General features: G+C 38.5%; 1 protein-coding gene across 2 annotated transcripts; it reads right to left on the bottom strand.

Annotated features, from left to right (window-relative positions):
- Positions 1–1,569: 1,569 nt before the first annotated feature.
- Positions 1,570–20,333, bottom strand: TMEM237 (transmembrane protein 237). 2 transcript variants are annotated; one of them, XM_036254541.1, is made up of 13 exons: positions 20,248–20,333; positions 18,332–18,363; positions 17,730–17,740; positions 16,775–16,831; positions 14,206–14,343; positions 12,487–12,604; positions 11,544–11,701; positions 8,195–8,318; positions 7,783–7,974; positions 6,901–6,974; positions 6,172–6,265; positions 4,920–5,041; positions 1,570–1,857 (listed from the first exon to the last, which is right to left on the bottom strand). In XM_036254541.1, exons 1-13 carry the CDS (start codon positions 20,284–20,286, stop codon positions 1,790–1,792), a joined length of 1,227 nt encoding a protein of 408 aa, XP_036110434.1. In that variant the 5' UTR covers positions 20,287–20,333; the 3' UTR covers positions 1,570–1,789. The 2 variants fall into 2 exon arrangements, with proteins under 2 accessions (XP_036110434.1, XP_036110435.1); XM_036254542.1 differs by lacking the exon at positions 20,248–20,333 and adding an exon at positions 19,565–19,621.
- Between the last annotated feature and the right edge of the window lie 225 nt (positions 20,334–20,558).

The raw sequence follows: 20,558 nt of genomic DNA, 5'->3' as shown, positions 1-20,558 counted from the left end.
GGTTCACAACCTTAATCACAGTTGCAAAGTCCCTTTTGCCAGAGATTGGAACATGGACAGCTTTGGAAGACATTATTCGGCCTACCACAATCCCCCACATTGGTGTTCTATTTCTCCTTGATGACATTGTTCATGTGTGCTAAGCCTCAGCTCTGATGAGCACGGCTTCCCTGAAGTTTGCTGAGATCATGACTCCTGCACTGCCAGTCTGCTGCCAGCATGACCACCAGTGATTACAGTGAAAGCTGGAACTGGCAGGATGCCAGAGGATTCACAATTCGGTGACAGCAGGGAGGACTCCCTTTTCAGCAATTCCAGCCTTACAGACAGCAAGCTATTCCTACTATGATGCTTACACCAAATTTAGACCTATTCTCAGAGCCATCCATCCTCATCATCAATTTGTGAATCCTCTTGTTCTACAACATTCAGTTGCTTGCTAGTTAGGGCAGGCCCAATAGTTGTACTAATGTGCTCCAGAGCCTTTGAGACACCTTTCCCCATTAAGTCTTATTATTGTCTTGAGTTCTAGGGTTTCATACCAGTTAAGGAACCATTGAATACAGCTCTGAAGAGACATTTCCAGTGCAGGACACCTCAAGAGTGGGATTTAGAGAGCAAAGGATCTCTCTGACAAAGAACCTGGGTACAAGCACAGTGAATTTCTATTCATATTTCTTGTCATGAAAAAACAGGCAAAGGAAAGAGTTCTCCAGAAGTCAATTGAGTGTTAGCACAAGCAGCTCACTGGTCTCTCCTTTATTTCCCTGAGCTCTTGTCCTATTAAGATTCTCTTTTGCTACATCATCATCATCATTATTATTATTATTGTTAATGAACATCCTTTTTTTGTTTAATAAGTTGTTGTTGTTACATTATTTTTGAAAGCTCCCTAAATGATTCTGATGTGCGACCAGCTATGGGAACCACTGATACAGGTTTTACAGAGAAGTAAACTTTTTCGGTTATAAAACTTTACAAACAAAAAAGATACATTTTATTTTTATTAGTCATGAAGTAAAGCATCTTTCAAGCTAAAATATATTACATTATACTTATTACATGATATACAACCACAAAGTCACTTCAAAAAAGACAAATTCCATATTTCAATTAATTCAGTAAGAAGACGCCAAAAATAAATAATGAAGATGTTTCTTCCCCTTCTTCCCTATTCCCTAAATTTATGTTTAAACCTGATATATCTTTTATAACACTAAAGTTATGGCTTTTCTGTATTAGTGCTTTTTAAGATAATGATTATAAATGCAACTAATTTGAGAGAACAGGAAGTAAACACTTTCACCTACTTGGTTCTAGCTCATTATCTCCTTTGTCATTAAGACAATGTTTGGGCCTTGGCAGGTTTGGTTTAGTAGTTATAGCTTCGACTCCCAGACCATTGAATCTTGGGTTTGATTCTGGTCAAGGGCACGAACCTGGGCTGCAGGTTCGATTCCAGCCCCAGTCAGGGTTGTGTGGGAGGCAACCAATCGATGTGTCTCTCTCACATTGAGGTTTCTCTCTCTCTCTCTCCCTCCCTCCCACTGTCTCTAAAAATCAATGGAAAAATATCCTTGGGTGAGGATTAACAAACAATAAAAAAGACAATGTTTGGGTATAAATTGCAGATACAATTTAACATTTTCCATAATCTTGAGCATTTTTTCAAAATTACATAATCAAAAAATCAATTCCAAATACACCTGTACATATCTTATAAAAATACAATTAAAAACAATGGGAAGAATTAGAAATACTGCGTTATTCCTCTGAAGGTGAGTTGGCATTATGAAGAGGCTTTGATTCCCTTATCTTTATCAGAATATTCTTCCACATCAGAGGAGAACATCAACTCTGGAAGAGAAGAGGAACAGATCATATTAAAAATGGTTTCCCAGTACCTCAAAAAGAGTTTTTCAGTTTAGTTACAAACAGTCCTTTAAAATATTGACATAATATACAACAATAGAAAGCTCTCAAGTACAAGCAAGAACTCTTGATAGTGAAAATTGATTTAAAAGATGAGCTAATGATAAGATCTGGAAACAGCCCAAATGTCCATCAGTAGATGAATGAATAAAAAAGCTGTGGTACATATACATGATGGAGTACTATGCAGCTGTAAGAAAGAAAGAGCTCTTATCCTTTGAGACGACATGGAGGGACCTGGAAAGTATCATCCTAAGTGAAACAAGCCAAACAGAGAAAGACAAGTATCATATGATCTCACTTATTTGTGGAATATAATGAACATAACAGTCTGAGGAATAGGGTAGTCCCAGAGATGTGGAAGTGGGGTACAGGCTGACAATCCCCAGAAGAGGGGGTGGTGGGGAAGAGATAAACCACAGAACCTATATGCATGTGTGCATGAACAATGGACATGGATAACAAGGCTGGGGACAGGGCAGGGAGGGGAGGAGGAGGAGGGAATCAGTGGGAGAAAAAGGAGAAACATCTGTAACAAAAATAAATAAATTAAAAAAAAAAGATGAGCTAATGACAAATGTGCAAGTTTTGCATTTAAAATTTTTCAAAAAATAAAACACTTCAAATTTTAAATGTATTAACCCCTGAAAAATAAAACATATAACGAAGACAAAATTTAAGTCACTTGGAGAATCCAGGATCATGAAATTAGAATTAGACAGCTGAAATGTCTAATTCTATAGTGATCATGATAACCTAAAACGTAGGGGACAGATGTATAGCAACTACCTGGAACTAACAGGAGGTGTTTGTCCAGATGTCTTAAATGTGTTATCCCATTTAATCACCATAATCACCCTGTAAGTGAGGTATTGTCATCCCCACTTTATATTTACTTTTTATCCACACGGAAATAAATGTTATATAATTCACATGGCACTAAAAGACAGCAGGCTTCTGTAAACAGTAACACACACTTTGTGATTTAGACTGAATACTACCCAAGCTTGCTAGATGTAGCTTCAATCCCAACTATAGTGTAGAATGCTATTAGCTGAAATTTCTATATTTAAACAATTATTTAGCATATATAGGTAATTTATTAAAATACCAAAACAGATAAAAAAAAAAACAAAGAAAACCTTAGCAACCTAATAAAGTCTTCTGATGTAAGTATTAGATGAAAAAAAAATTTTTCCCTTCAAATATTACTTTATTTGAATTATAACATCTATTCAAAATTCTGATGTTTTCATTTTTCCCATTACCATTATCCTCCTATACCCTCTTCCACCCCCCGCCCCCCACCACCCACAATCACCACACTGTTGTCCATGTCCATGAGTTCTTTCTCTTTTTTTCCTTTTCTGCTCAATCCCTCCACTCCCCCAACATCCACCCCCAACCAGAGCTGTCAGCTTGTTCTCTATCTATGAGTGTGTCTCTATTTTGCTTGTTAGTTCAGTTTGTTCACTAAATTCCATGTATGAGTGAAATCATATGGTATTTGTCTTTCTCTGACTGGTTTATTTCATTTAGCATAATTTTCTCCAGGTCCATCCCTATTGTCCCAAAGGGTAAAATTTCCTTCCTTTTAATGGCCAAGTAGTATTCCATTGTGTAAATGTACCATAGCTGTTTTTGTCCACTCATCTACTGATTTGAATGACTAAAAACTGTACCGAGTGAAAGAAAATAGCAAAACACATAAACCCTTAGATGATTTTTAAAAATACTTTGCATATATCATATAGCAAAAGAAATAAAGCAACAGGATATTTAGTGAAGCAACACAAGAATGGCGATACAAAAAAAGGTACATTCATAAATAAAAATACAGAAGATTACATTTTTTTTGTCTTGGTTTTTACAAATGGAAATGTTGAGAAGGTTCTGAGACAGTTTCTAATTAGTTAATCAAATTTCAGTTAAATGCTAAGGATGTTCAATAGTCAAGAATAATAACCAAAGTCCAGAAAATATCATAGAGATTCAAGGGTGAAATTGTGGAACATCCACCAATGAAATACAACTTACACTACAAATACCCAGCAGTTCCTAGAGTAGTGCTGAAGGACTAGTTTGCCAATACGACTCCCTTCCTTCGGGGATTCCAAAAGGAGTCTGAGAACCAGAGATTAGTAAATCTCACTTCACACTGGGCACACTACAGGTAAGATTACTAAACACTATTAGACAATGAAAGGTTAAGAATTTGTTACACGTAGAGGAAGAGGTAAGAATAATTCACTTTAATATGCATCTGACAGAGGCTACATAGATGAAGTATGATTTATTACAAATTAAGATATATTTTTATCTTGTGAAGTGTATGATTGTCTGACCACTATACTGTATAGCTGCAACTATTACAAAATAATACTGAAAGTAAACTATAATAAAAATAGAACAAAATAAAGAGATACTTTGACTGGAAGAATAGGAGAAATGAAGAGCAAAGACATTCTATAAAATACTTGATGGGTTCCAGAAAAAAACCACCTCTTAAATATGCTCCAGGGTCACTGAAGGCCCTCATTCAGTACTTAGAGACTCTAGCTCTCCTAGACACTCCTTCCTGCTTCTCTTGGCATTCTGTTTCACCACTTTATTTTATTTTAAATATGTCTTTGTTGTCACAATATTATAAGCTATAGCCACTAAAAGATTTTTTTTTATCCTCACCTGAGGACATTTTTGCATTTATCTTCAGATAGAGCAGGAGGGAGAAAGGGAGAAAGAGAGAGAGAGAAACATTGATATGAGAGAGACACACTGAGTGGTTGCTACCCACACTACCCCAACCGGGGCCAGGGACAAACAGCAACCGAGGTACATGCCCCTAGTGGGAACTGAACCCAGGAGACTCTGGTCTGCGGGGCCAACGCTCTAACTGCTGAGCCAAACTGGCCAGGGCGCCATTAAGAGATTTTTTAAATCATTATAAAAGATTCCATGATATGCTTATACTATTTATTCTTTAATACCTTCACTAAGATCCACGCCTGGCCTATAAGACAAGAAAAGCCAAGATAATCCAACCAGTACGGCCACCACCAGATTCACCATGATCCATGGCTGGAGAACCTGTTCCTCAATTCCTGCTGCCCTAAAGATACAGAAATACTCATTATTAATGTCTTCATTTTTGTTCATATATGTAAACATATATATTTTATGAACTTTAAAAATAGCAGTCCTTACCTACAGGAATAACAAGAATGAAATAAAATATAATGTCCTATAAAATACAACCATATATACATATTTCATAAACATATATCATGAGAATAAAGGTTACTGAATTCTAAACGGATATGCTTTGTACACTGATATAAATGGAAATTCAGTGTTTCCTTTTTTTCTTTTATTATAGCCCTCGTTTTGAAGTCTATCTTATCAGATAGGAGTATTGCTATACGAGCTTTTTTTTCATTTCCATTTGCTTGGAAAATTTTTTCCAGCCCTGTCCAGTTTTGCTCAGCGGTTAGAGCATCGGCCTGGGGACCAGAGTCCCGGGTTTGGTTCCTGCTAAGGGCACATACCTCGGTTGCAGTTTGTCCCTGGCCCCTGTTGGGGTTGTGTGGGTGGCAACCACTTGATGTGTTTCTCTCACGTTGATGTTTCTCTTTCTCCGAAATTCAGTGTTTTCAACAAATTTTTCTAAGTTTCCCTTCTAACTATTATGATGCCATTTACTCTTCATGGAGTATCTTTCCTTTCTCTCTTTACCTCATCCTCCTAGCCACTCCCTCAAAAAAGACTGCCACTCTGAGCTTTGTGAACTGTCTCAGTCTTCCTGTTAGCTTCTGGCTGGCCACTGATCTGAGGAGGTTGGCGCTTCCTAGTCCACTCTCCCTCTAGCATTGCTTGGCTTTCCGACTCTATCCCAGCTACTCACTCCCATCACTATGCTGGGGTATTAGGCTCCAGACTGGGAGGTGAGGTGCTGAGCTCTTCTAGTTCATCGTGTAATGACATATTTTAAAACCATAACTTAAGAGATTTAAAAGATTTGTAAAATGAAGACAGTTCATTAAAAATGCAGGTGTTTATAACAATAGTTTTCCATTAACAAATAGAATAGGTATTTTCTTGCCACAATTTTGGAGACAAATATAGGGCCTTTATTATAATTTATAGATAAAAACATGAAAAAAGTAGAAGGATTAGAATAGTACCATTACTCCCATTGCTATTATTACCATCAACAACTGCTATTGCTACTGTGCATCTTACCAGAGGCTACCATTAACAGAAGAAGGTGTGTAAAGGTGGATCCTGTCACTTGTCATTTGCTGACTCAGAGATAGTATAAGAGCAGTAAAGTACACTGAGAAAAAGATAAATGAAATTACAAATAATGTATTTTTAACAGTCAAGTTTATTTGAACTTACAGATGAGGGTAAAAGATAATCTGTACTTCAGGCAATGATATAAAAAAATTCATTTGATCTTTTTTAATACACTGGATTATTTTTTAAGAACACAGGTATAGAAGAGTCTTTTGAGATGCTCAATATTTCATTATTAGAACTGACTGAAACCTAGAAGATCTTTTAAGAAATTAAATAACTGACTCAAGGTCCTAAAACTAGTTTTATTAATATTTTCATAACTTAGAACAAAATGTATTCCAAATTATCAGATAAAAAATATTGTTACTGAAATGCCACCAGCTCAATCTGTTTAATATCAAGTGGAAAATACAGAAGCTAAATACTACTTACTATAAAACAACAAATTAAACTTTTAAAAATTACTAAGATCAACCTCTATTAAAAATAATTCTATCCAAATTATGCCTACCATGTTTTTTTTAATTATAATTCTACTGAACATCTATAAGTGATGTTGATAGGTAACAATAATAAAAGATCTTTTTAAAAATAAAATTAAACTTTTCCTCATTCAGAATTAAAATGTAACACAAATATAACAGTTATCAAATTAAACAATTTACTCACAGAAAGATGCAAAAGCTGTTGGATCCAGGGCAAGAAAATTTCGAATTGCTACTGATGTTTTGGCAAAGTCAATCCTAGAAAATACAAAAGTCTCTTGTCACAGTGCAACTATAAACTTCTTATAAAACTATAGTCTTAACTATAGCTTTCCTTCCTCTATTCTAATGCTACCCATTTATTGTCTCTTACTAAGCCTTAAGTAGCTACAGTTTATTTGGAAATAGGATCTTTGCATTTGTGATCAAGTTAAGATGAGGCCTCTAGAATATGACTGGTGTCCTTATAAGAGAAAAGACACAGACACAGAGACACACAGAAAGACTGCCACTGAGAGACTGGAGTGATAATTCTCTAAGCCAAGGAATGCCACGGACTGCCAGCAACCACTGGCAGCTAGGAGAGCGGCGTGGAAGAGACTTTCTTGGAGCCCTCCAAAATGGAACCGACCTTGCTGACACCTTGATTTCAGACTTCTACCCTCCTGAACTGTGAGAGAATTCCTGTTGTTTTAAGCCACCTAGTTTGCTGTACTTTGTAAAACAACTCTAGGAAACTGAGAAAATATCCAGACTCTCTTCTATACCTGATTCAAATGGTTTGGAAGATTATAATTAGGACTTTTTGAATTGATTATATTTGGAAGAAATTTTAGACTTAGAGTTGATGCTGAAATGAGTTAAGACTTTTGGGTGTTTTTTTCCCACCGTATTTCCACCTCCCACTTCACCCACTCAAAAATTAACGAAAACAAATTGGCCTAAAAAAGTCAAATATCAATATCTTATAATTCTATTTTGAAAACTGTCATATTCAGTGACATATTTTACTCAACATTTCCCCTTGAAGAAAGGTTAGAAGGATCTATAGTCACATCAGTCTTACCTGTCAAAAGCTGAAACTGTACTTAGAGCCAAAAGCAAGTAGAGAAGACTCTGGAATGGATATGCTAACGTCTTGTATTGTTGCAGAAGGTTTGAGAGGTTAGAAAGCTGATCTCCTGCTAGAACATATATCACAATGATATTCCACACAGCACAGCCAGCTAAAAAGCCATGAGAAAAGAGACCAACCATCCTGAATGGAAAAGGGGTTAGTTATTATACATGAATTACTAAAGTAAACAGCTAAATATTTTAAAAATCTATTCGCATATAAGAATAAAATTCAACATTTCATAAAAAGTAAAAACAAGCTTTTTCTTTTTACTACAGAGAAGGTAGATTATTTAAGTGTTGAACAAGCAACACTTAAAAGAAAGATGGAATGTTTAAGAAAACTCCAGCCAAAGAGTCACCTGAAAGCCCGGTGCACTGACAGGGCCACATCTCTGGTGGTCCAGGAAGGCTTCAGGTCCACTGACATTTCTATATTTTCTGTGGTCTTTATCAACTCTGAACGATCGGTGGCCTGGAATCGCCCTAAGAACACATTACAAAATTATTAACTAACAAGAGAGAATTCCTACAGTCTCTTTTTTTGTTATTTCACACTTAAGAACTTTTAAACAGCATATCCATGTGCTTTCTTCTCAAACCAAAATAGATATTGAAGTAACAGTTTTGGAAATTGACTATATTTAATGAAATACAGTAATGAACCTCCAACTAAGAAGAAAGTCTAGAAACCTTTAAGATGACAAAGTCTAATATAGTCTAATTTAGAGATTTTAGAAGTACTAAAGTTTAAATGTCAACACTATAAAGGTAAGTAAATATTTGAAAACACATTACATTTCTTAGGAAAAGATACAGTGTATGTAGCATGGCACATGCTCTGTGATGACAGAAATAGGTTGTTTTCATAAACTTCTTTTAAGAGGATTCCTGTGAAAAGTATCGGGTTCAAGTGTCAATACTGCAACACTGTGTGAACAGAGATTCATCCTTTCACTGTTGACAAGGAGGTCCCTTCTCATATATCTACCAATCCACAAATGAACCTCAGGCAGCAGGAAAGGCTCCATTTCTTTTTTTTTTTTTTTATCCTCACCCGAGGACATTTTTCCATTTCTTGTTCAGACAGAGCGGGAGGGAGACAGAGGAAGAGAGAAAGAGAGAGAGAGAGAAACATCGATGTGAAAGGGACACATCAAGTGGCCGCCATCCGCATGACCCAACCAGGGCCGGGGACAAACTGCAACTGAAGTACATGCCCTTAGCAGAAACCGAACCCGGGTCTCTCTGGACCACAGGCCAACACTCTAACTGCTGAGCCAAACTGGCCAGGGCAGGAAAGGCTCCATTTCAATCTTGCTTGGAAAACCTGACTGTAGGGTACACTGGAGAACAAAAGACAGAAGTGCATCACCTAATTTTCCCTACAAAAAGATGACTTTTGGACAGACAACCAGTATTTTTTATGGTCAGTTACTCTATTAGGGAAGTTTCTGTGCTAAGGGAAGCAAGAATAAAAATGATTGAGTGATATTGCTTGAAAATAGCCTTAAGTGCCCTGGCCTGTTTGGCTCAGCAGTTAGAGCATCAGCCTGCAGTCCAGAGAGACCCGGGTTCGGTTCCTGCAAAGGGCATGTACCTCGGTTGCAGTTTGTCCCTGGCCCTGGTTGTGCAGGTGGCAGCCACTTGATGTGTCCCTTTTGCATCGATGTTTCTCCCCCCCCCCCCCCACTCTATCTGAAGAAAGAAAAAATGGAAAAAAATGTCCTCGGGTGAGGATAAAAAAAAAAAAAAGAAAATAGCCTGAAGCAAATTAAATGGCCACAGGTACACAGTTAAAGCAGTTGACTAGAAGTCATGAAACCCTGAGTCCCAGTTCTGCACTAACCAACTGGGAGACTGGAAAATTCAGCCTATCTAGATCACAGGTTTCTCACTGGCAAAGGTCCCTTAGATGGGATTTACAGAACCACAATTTAAAACAACTTATGTAAAATAAATTGTAAATTTTAAGGACTAATCTTTATGTTTCAGATGAGCTCTTTAGGCAGCATATTCATAGCTTAGGGGCAAGGGAGGAACATATGGTCATGATCATGCTTTTGGTAAGTTTTTTTTAACCCTCACACGAGGACATTTTTGCATTCATCTTCAGATAGAACAGGAGGGAGAGAGGAAGGAAGAGAGAGAAACATCAATGTGAAAGAGACACATCGACTAGTTGTCACCCACACAACCCCAACCAGAGCCTGGTACAAATTGAAACTGAGGTACATGCCCTTAGCAGGAACCAAACCCTGGTCTCTCTGGTCCACTGGCCGACGCTCTAACCACTGAGCCAAACCAGCCAGGGCTGGTAAGTTTTTCTTAAAACACTACAAATGCAGTCTTATAACCAGTGCATGCCATACAATACCAGAACTATTTTCCAAAAGAACATACAGCTATAATATTGTATTTCTTATTTAATATGGTAATGCCATCATATATGTTCTCTCATTTATGTATTTATTTTTTAAATGTATTTTTATTGATTTTTTGAGAGAGAGAGAGGAAGGGAGAGAGAGAAACATCAATGTGAGAGAGAACTATCAATGGGCTGCCTCCTGCATGCCCCCTACTGGGGATAGAGCCTTAAACCCAGGCATGTGTCCGGACCAGGAATCGAACCAGGAGCTCTCAGTCCATGGGATGATGCTCAATTCACTACACCACACCAGCTGGGCTCTCATTTATTTTTAATTATAGAATTTATATCATTACCTGGCCCACCACCAACACAACCAATTACAGAAAACTGGTAAAGTACAACAAAGAAGAAAGAAATAGGTGAAGGATAAGGGGAGCTATTTTAAATTACCCAAAATCAATATCCCAGAAACAACTGGCAATAATGTTTTAGCGTATTTCCTTCTAGTCTTTTGTCCTGTCAATTCTGTAGCTGAGATCAAACTATATGTGTGTGTATGTTTATTTTTCATTAGAGTCTTTCCACAAAATGTAAAATTCTCCCTACACATTATTTTTATTTTTTATTTTTTTCTTTATTGATTTTAGAGAGAGAGGAAGGGAGAGAGAGTGATATATAGAAACATCGATGAGAGAGAACATTGATTGGCATGCCCCCAATGGGGATCAGGCCCACAACCTGGGCATGTGCCCTGATCAGGAATCGAACTGGAGACTTCTTGGTGCATGGGTCGACGCTCAACCACTGAGCCACTGGCCAGGCTAAACATTATTTTTCTAATTTTTTTTTATCCTCACCCGAGGACATTTTTTCATTTTTTGTTCAGATAAAGTGTGAGGGAGAGAGAGAAAGAGAGAGAAACATCAATGTGAAAGGGACACATCAAGTGGCTGCCACCCTCACGACCCAACCAGGGCCAGGGACAAACTGCAACCGAGGTACGTGCCCCTAGTGGGAACCAAACCCGGGTCTCTCTGGACCGCAGGCCGTCGCTCTAACCGCTGAGCCAAACCGGCCAGGGCCTAAACATTATTTTTAATGATGTAGATTTTATTGTATAGATAAAGCATTCCTTACTGAAACCATTCCCCTGCTCATTCATATTTAGGTTATTTATAGTTTTTCATTCTCATGAATAACAGTGTGATGATTAGCTTTGTGTGTAAATTTTTGTCCATGTTTTTGCTTAATTCAGATTTCCAGAAGTATAATTCCTAGATCAAAGGATATCTTTGCATACTTCTTAAAGAGTTCATATTCCAAAACAAGGAACTACTCACGGTTTTTTTCCACAAAAACTTTGCCTACAGGCTGGCTAATGCCAGTGGGTGCAGTGAATACAGACTGTTGTTCTGGACTTCTTTGCTCATCAGTAATTATGTCTTCATCTTCTACTCCTAGCTCATTGGCATAATGCAATTCTGCTGGCTGAGTTTTCCTGTAATCAGGGAGAAAGTAAGCAAAATAGACGATTACTGAATTTTTACAGACCCACATAAGGAAGTACCTGTGAGTAGAAAGAAAAGAGCCCTGGACTTTAAGTAGAGAAATTTAGATTTTACTCAGACAGATCAGTTATTAACTATTATGTGCAGTGAGTCATCACCTATATTTTTGTAGACCTCAGTTTTATCCTCTGGACAATTAAGTGATTGAACTAGATTTGTAAGGTTCTTTCCAGACTTAAAATTATATAATTTTATACAGACATTGGTTACTATAGGGTCATATCTAAATACAAATAATAGTGTTATATAACTTCCAGTGTACTTCTTTAAAATATGCTGTTCTATTTTATCTGACACTGAAGTTCCTATACTAAAATATACAGTTTACTTATTGATGAAATAATCATAATTTGGACTCTGTTAACATGAGAAAATAAATTATCACAGCTTATTTTATTAATATTACCTTTAATTTTTAATATCTTAAATATGTAAATTCTTACTACTTATATAAAATCTTCTATTTGTGTTTCTCCTCTTTAGAGACAGCTCCTAAGAATTTTTATTCAAGTACAATATTTTACTTTTCTCAGTGGTCTACATATTTCAAATTTATCATTAGATTGGTTTAATAGATGTTTTGTAATACTACTTATCCTAAAGTTATACAATTACAAGTATTTATAAGACTTAATCAAAAACTATCATTTGGAAGTTCCAAATTAAGCACCAGATTATCTATCCTCAAAGACTAGAAGAATAAATAAATTCTTACTTTGTCTTCCTTCGAGGTTTTGGAATAATAGGCTCCTCAGCTGGCTCCACATTGATACCATTTTCATTTCGTAATAAAGATGGACTAGATGTCTTCTGGGTGAATGCAGTCTCCAATTCTGAAAAGAAAAAAAGTAGATTAAAATTTCAAATTACTATAATTTTAAAAGAAAAATAATGTACAAATTTCTGTAATACAAAAGAACCTTAAAAGTTTTAATTGGGCAAAAATATTTTAGCATTTAATTTTAAAAAATTTATACCTCTAAACATAAAATATTTGAAATTGCAATGCCAAAAATATGGAAAAATATTATGTATCCAACAGACACACACACACACACAGAAAAATGTGGTGACAGGCACAGAAAGATGTTATGCTATCATAAGCCAAGGGCTGCTAAGAAGCACCAGAAGCTAGAAGAGGCAAAGATGGATTCTTTTCTAGAGCCTTTGTAGAGAGCATGGCCCCGCTCACACCTTGCTTTTGAACATCTATCCTCCAGAACTGTCAGAGACTACATTTCTGTTGTTTTAAGTCACTCAGTTTGTGGCAATCTGTTAAGATAGCCCTAAAAATTAATACAACTATATTACAATATGGGATCCTCTGATTCATACTATTTTATAACCTTTGTTTTCGACTCTACGATATATTACTGATGGTTTTCCATGTCACAATATCACTTTAATAATCCTGTTAATGAGTACTTGGTTTCTATTAAATGGATAAAATGTTTCATTTAGCCAGTATCACACTGTCAAATGTTTGGTATTTCCAGTTTCTACTCATAAAAATAATTGCAGTTAATAGCCTTTAATTACTGTACCTGTAGCTGTTGCAGTTACTTTCACTCCTGCAGGTTCTATACCAATTTACACTCCTATCAGCAGTGTAGAGTGTACCCATTTCTCGTCAACACTTTTGGATTTTATAAAATTTTACAAGCATTGCCAATTTGATATGCAAAATAAATGATATAATACTGTTTACCTTGTGAACAGTCCCTGGGACAGAGCAAAACTCAATAAATGTTGGCTGTTACTTTATTATATTATTATTATTAGAAAAATCTATCCTTTCCCCACTAATCTAAAATGTCTAATTCATCATATACTACATTCTTATACATATCAAAATCTAGAGGGATGGGAGCGAGAAGGAGGGTATCAACGGGGAAAAAAGGAGGGACATCTGTAACAAAAATTAAAAAGTCTAAACTTTCTATTTTAGTCCTGAATTTGAACCACTTCCCTCATAATCTACATACATATGATCAAAAGAGACCCTTTAAATTGTTCTTGACTTGCCTGGCCAGTGTGGCTCAGTGGTTGACCGTCAACCCATGCACCAAAAGGTCGCTGGTTCAATTCCCGATCAGGGCGCAGGCCCAAGTTGTGGGCCCAATTCCCAGTGGGGGGCATGCAGGAGGCAGCCAATCGATGTTCTTTCTCATCGATGTTTCTATCTCTCCCTCCCTCTCCCTTCCTCTCTCTAAAATCAATAAAGAAAAAAAAATGTTTTAAAACCAACAAACTTAAAAAAAAAAGTGTTCTTGACTAAACAAATTGGAGTTATCCTAGTGATGAAAATCTTAAGCAATAAAGAAAAAAAAAAGGGAGGATATGGGTAGGAAAAAAATGAGAACATACAGATTTTTACTCATACATCCCAAATCACAACTGCTATCACAACCTAACCTTGGTTGTTTTTACATACCATGAGGTAGCCTTGTCTTCCTCTGTCTTCTTTGAACAGGACCTTCTGGATGCTCTATGGGTTCTTTAGTTGGTGGCTCACTGCTCTCAGATGGCCTATGAACAGCAGTCTGAACAAGACCTTCCGAAGAAGCACTTGCTACAGAAATACAGAGTGAAAAAAATGAGATAACTTGAGCAGATACCATTGAGTCTTAAAAAGATGGGAAAAGAGAGAACTGGAATGTTTCCTATATAATAACCCCTTCTCCTACAGAACCAATCTTGATTTCTTTCCTCCTCAGCTGTAACTTTGGATTTTAAGTTGAGAAAAGAAATAAATGAGGGAAAAAGGAAGAATGAAGAAGAAAAAAAAGGGGAAGGGGTGTACTCAGAAAGAAGAACAAAAGAAGGAGAGGAGAATTTGCTTCAGAATTTTCAACAAGGTAAAAACATAATGGAAACTGTCACCATAGAGAACTCTCTCATTTGTCTTACGCCTTAAGAATGATCAGCTTCTATACAGTTTAGTACTTCACTAGTAAATTAACACATAATAATGTCATCATGGATAATTGTAGTTAACAGATAATTTATCAATCTCTTCATTTGGTCATTCATTTCAATCTCTCCACTCACCAAGTCCGTGAACAGATTTTGACACATTTCGGCATATTTGAATTTTACTTGACTACATTCCCTTGCCCATCTTCTTCACAAAAGAAATATAAATGTATCAGTACACAAAAATATGCTTAACCTCATTGGTATTCGGATAAATGAAAACTAAAATAAGCACTTTTTGCCCACTAGATTGACAAAATATTTAAAAGACTGATGCTGTCCAATATTATCAAGGATTTAGCAAATGTGACACTCAAACACTGTTGGTGGCAATAACTAAAGCTTCCTTGAAGGCAATTTAGCAGAATCTTATCATATTACTAATGCACAGGTCTTCTGTCTAGCAATTTTACTGCTAGCAATCCATCCTCCAGAAATAGCTCTTCTTCCCCACCACCATTTCAGAACTGCAAAATAGTAGAAGTGAAAATTTTGAAATAAGCTAAATGAACAGTTTTAATAAAAGCCTAGCAACATATCCCCTATTTTTGTCTAGAGCACGGAATTTTTGTTTTCTCTTTTGTATAAGAAGGAAGTGCTGGTAGATGGGACAGAGCCGTACCTCTTCCCCCAATTCTCTTTATTATATCCTCTACCTGTGACCTTCCTAAGTCTAGATGTACATGTCTCTATTTAACTGTGAGTATATTTTTAGAGCCTAGCATTTCAGTATTTTTGTGAATCTAAGTCTCTTTGCATCTCTTCTTTTTGTTTTATCTGTGTCTACATGTCTTTTTCTCTTTCTATGCATCCATCTTCATTTCTTTTTCTCCACTTATTCCTCTATTTGTTAGGCAATCAATAATAAGCCAAAATAAGTTTCTGATCAGCTAATAAGGTATGATCAGTTATGAGCTTTGAGAAGCTCATCCAACAGTGGTGAACAGGACAACTAGAGTGAAAGAAAGCTAGATGCACAATGTAGGGGCTAATCCAATAGCTCAGGCGAGAAGAGGAAAGGAGCTAAACTACCTACAGTTGTGACAGTGGAAATGAAAGGGAAAAGAGACATACAAAATGCCGTAAAAGAAGCAAGAAAGTAGAGGCAACAAGCAGAGTGAAGGGACCAGTTAGAGACGACACTGAGGTTGCCAGTCTTAGTGACTGGGAGAGCAGTGGGTTCCATTAACAGAAATTTGTGAGAAGTAAAAACTGATTTATTGTTGAAGGTGATGAATTCTAGATGTGCAAGTCAGAGTTACTGTCAGAACATGCAGGATTACTAGTGGATAACCAAAACAAAAAGGGGTTCATAGAACTTGCTCATTATTGGAACTTTAATACCTGCATGGTATGGCCCTGCCTTCAGACTCATGCTCTAACACAGAGATTCTCAGATTAAAATGATACATCTAGCCCTGGCCAGTTTGGCTTAGTGGTTAGAGCGTCAGCGGTTTGAGTCTGGTCAAGGGCACGTGTCTGGGTTGCAGGTTTGATCCTTGGCCCCGGCCAGGGTCATTTGGGAGGCAACAGATAGATGTGTTTTCACATCGATGTTTTTCTCTCTCTCTCTCTCTCTCTCCCCCCTCCCTCACTCCCTCCCCTTCCTTCCCTTCAAAAGATAAAATAAATAAAATGAAATGAAAAAAGAGAGTGATCCAAGAACGTTGTGTCTCTAAATCCAGTATATCCTGTTCAAGGGGGTCTGGAACCAGTAATAGCTTAAGACAACCTCTGTTGCCTAGGGTTAAAAGACCTCCAAGAGTCCAAGAATGTAATGGAAGTAAGAGTATTGGTGGCACAACACTTTATTTTATGAGTCCTTCTAAACAGTCTTCAGGCTGTCCACTGCCTTGTCCCTCACTACTACCAGGAACCTCACAGCTTCACAATGACCTTGACTGTACCCTCAACACAGGAGTGACTTAGAACTGCTAGGGCCTTGTCTCTCCCTGATCTGTGATATTTATCATGCCTGAGGTTCTGGAAAAACTTGTGGTCCCATACAATAAAGAACAACTTCTCACCTAGCATGGTTTTTGTTCTTGGCTTCTTTTTCTTAGGACGACTAAGTGGAATATCATCTATAAAACAAAAAGAAAAGAAAAGGCTGCCTAAAATTCTATGCAGGGAACAGTCAAAATGGAACTTTTAATAGAGATCTTTCTCTCTCTTCTCTGGGTCCAACCAACATCTATCTACACATTAGGGGAAGAAGGCAAGAAATTGACAAAGTCAAAGAGAGCCCATAATGTGGTACCAAGAGCTCACTGCTGGTCAGTGATGTTAGAAACTGTGACACAGAAAGTGAGCTCATCTGATCCCCAACATTTCCCAGCTCCCTAGCACTTAGGTGTGTCCTATGATTGGTTCTGGCCAATAGGCTGTGAGAGAAGTGATCTGTCATTTGGAGACCCGAACATTGAAGGAGCCAGTGAGAAACCCTCCAGCATTCTCTTCCCATGCTGTGGTAACTGAGGAGACCTCATGTTAAGATGGTAAAACCACAGGATGGAAGTCAACTGAATCACTACATCATTAGTGAAGCGGCAGTGAAAGGCAAATGCCCTGATTTGTTACTACACTGGACTTTGCATTAACCAGAAATAACCCTATATGATATTCAGTCACTAAGATTTGGGGGTTACTGTAGCATATCCCAGTTTATCCTAACTAAATGAGATAAAGGAAGATGCAGTCTCTAATACAGGACTATAAACTAGCCAAAAGTTATCATCTGGGTGACTCCATTCAGGAATGAATGTGTTTATGTTTGTAAGATCAAATATCAACCATATAACTAGTGTTATTTATCAGCCATCATTTAAAGACGGCAGCCACAGATTATTTTGATAAAAAGGATATTGTAGTATTATAAATTATACCATTCAGATTCAATTTTAAGAGAAATATTAACAAATTAAACTTTTGAATTTCAAATACTATATTTAGAAAGTTTACATTAACAGTGAACTAACTCACCTTGAATAGCACTTTACATGACACCGACCAAATTTAATCAGGACAAAGACAAAAAAAGAAACTCTATTAGAAATATATTATATTGTCAGACTGAAAACTGACTTAAGTCATTACAAATTTTTTAAAAAATTAGTTTCCACACACATTCTGCTAGTTTACAAACTAGCTTATTTATAAATAATAAGCTATTTAATAAAACCACTAATCAAATAACCCCAATATTTTCTGAATCTACACATACATATTCCCTACTATCTATTAATAGAGTGGATTAAACAGATTAAGATCAGCTTAAACTCTGAGGAAATTATTCTGGCAAACAAAAGAAGGTCCGAATTCTGATAACAAGAAACTGAAAAATTCAGAATGGATCCATTATCCTACCATGTTGACATTCAGGCTTTGAAACAGAACATTTCATTATTACTGTTATCCTAATGATTCAGGGATTTTTCACCTTTATACTGTGAAGAAGTCTTTTCCTAAAAATGTTAAGAATTCTTTTCTGAATTACTATAGTTTTGCATTGGTAGTCAATTTTTCACTTGATTCATTCTGCATTTTAAAAATTCAATAATAAAATTACTGTAAACTACTTTTACCTTGGCACAGGTGGAAGGGCTCGTGGAGGACGCTATGGGGAAAAGAAGAAAGTTACTTGTAATTAAGAGCCTAGAGCATATTTACTTCATATATTTCAAATCTTTTGATTACTCTTCATCAGCGAAAGCCAGGAAGTACTGATGAGAACCAAATGGGCAATATTTAGATTTCGTCTACCTCTTCTAAATTTCATATAAAATCCCTTCCTTTCTACATTCCTTTTTATCTATAGGTCAGGGCCTGTTCTAAGCACCAAGACTACATTAATGAACAAAACAGAGAAATCCTGCTTTCATGGAACTTTATATTCTAGTGGTTAAGTATTAGCAGATAACGTTGATATATATAAATGAGGGAGGATGAGGGCTGCTACTTTAGTTAGGGAAAGTCTCAGATATCTGAGCTGAGAACTGAGTAAGAAAGCCTAGATTTTTTACAAAGAGAAGCAAATACAAAAGCCTTTCGGGAAGATTGGGCTTGGAGTGTAAAAGGCCAGTAAGGCTACAACAGTTACCAAGGAGAGGTAGTCTGGGACCAGATTAATTAGGGTCCTGAAGATGGAGGGAAAGAATCTAGATTCTGTTTCAATTCAATAGGAAGCCAAAGGAGGTTTTAAGCCACAGAGCCGCGTATTTTTTAAAAAGCTCACTCCAAATACAAGATGAAGAATGCACTTTAGGATAGAAAGAATGGCGGGGGAACCCTTATAAATACTGCTTTACATGAATAAGAAGAGTTGTATTTGCAGTTAAGAGAGATTATCATTAAGAAGCTCTCTGGACTCTCTCCAAATAAAATAACTAGCAGAAGTGCCTAGACATCAGTCTAATGTTCCAAGTATCTCATGCTGCTTGCAGAGAACATTGATTCAAACGGGCTGAAATTGAGACTTTTACAGTTTGTTCTGCGGCAGCTGTTCATTCAGCAACCCATACGTTTAAACTATGAATTAATATAAATGCTACAAGACGAAGGCAAGGCAGGCTGTCTTGGCACCATCCAGTACTCAAAATTACAATAGGAAAAGTACGACAAGCACATGAAAGAGCTTTTGCTGTAAAGATGCTGTGAACAGCGTTCTAGCCAAGGCTCAGTTCACACAGCTCCACATTTCAAAACTCCTGGGAAATGACGTCACCCACCCCAAAATCCAATCTTTAAGCCGTCAAGAGTAGGACGGTTCCACTGAATCCAAAACCCAAAAAACTCGAAAGTAACTCAGGCTAGCTTACCACCTGCTTCCTGCCCATCCTTTCCCAGCGGCCAGCGGCCGCCGGCTCCCAGGCGGCGCTCACTCCCGCCCCGCCGGCCGCGCGCGCAGGCGCAGTGCGTCACGGGCCGCGTCGCCCAGGCCCTCGGCCCCCAGGCCCTCGGCCCGCAGCCTGCTCCCGCGCGGTGGGAGCGAGCGGAACGCGGGTCTTCCAGGCGGACGTGTCCCGGAGGAGAGACTCCGGCGGGCGAGAGGTCGAAATCATGGTTTTCCCCATGGTTTCCCAAGTGACATGTTCGAGAAACATGAGAGAAGACCGCGATTAACAGTCTCCACAGGAAAAAAGCGATCTCTGTCCCGGGCGGCTTAAACACCCCCGGGCAGGAGTCAGCAGGAGGGGCCTCGCTGGCCGCCCAGAACCCGCCGGGGCCGGGGTACCTTGGAGTGGGCGTCGTCATGGCAACGTGCCCACTCAGGCCCCGGAAACTTCCCGCCCGGCTCGGAGAGCTCGGGTCCCGGTGTAGGGAAGAACTTCCACCCCCGCCCCAATCCGATCCTGTGGCGCCGACGGGTCGACGCGCTGCCACCCGCCGGCTCCCCGTTCCGATCCCGGCGCCGGCCAGGCCCCAGGGTGGCTGCAGCGTTAGGGCAGCACCTCCTCCCCCGCCACTTGTGGCTGACCGCCCCGCGCCCCTCACCGCTCACCGGGTGGTCCTCCGACCGAAGCCCCGGGTCGGCCCTCATGCTGCCGTCCCCGACGGCTGCCTCGGGCGCAACGGCCGCGGGCCCGAGCCTGGTTCCCCGCGACGCCGCGGCCTCCCGGACCGGCGGGAGGCGGGGGCTTCGCGGCTCCAGACGAGGCCGCCGCCGCGGGGCCGGGTCTCCAGCGCCCGCCTCCGCTCCGCTCGGTGTCTAGGCTTCGGTCAGGGATGACGCTTTCAGCCACCGGGCCCTAGCTTCCGTTCGAATGGGGACGGGTGTGCGTGTGTACAATGTCAAATTTCTCCTGTGTGCGT

The sequence above is a fragment of the Molossus molossus genome, unplaced genomic scaffold, assembly GCF_014108415.1.
Source record: "Molossus molossus isolate mMolMol1 unplaced genomic scaffold, mMolMol1.p scaffold_m16_p_11, whole genome shotgun sequence".
Classification (NCBI taxonomy): Eukaryota; Metazoa; Chordata; class Mammalia; order Chiroptera; family Molossidae; genus Molossus; species Molossus molossus.
This window is presented reverse-complemented; position numbering and strand designations above follow the sequence as displayed.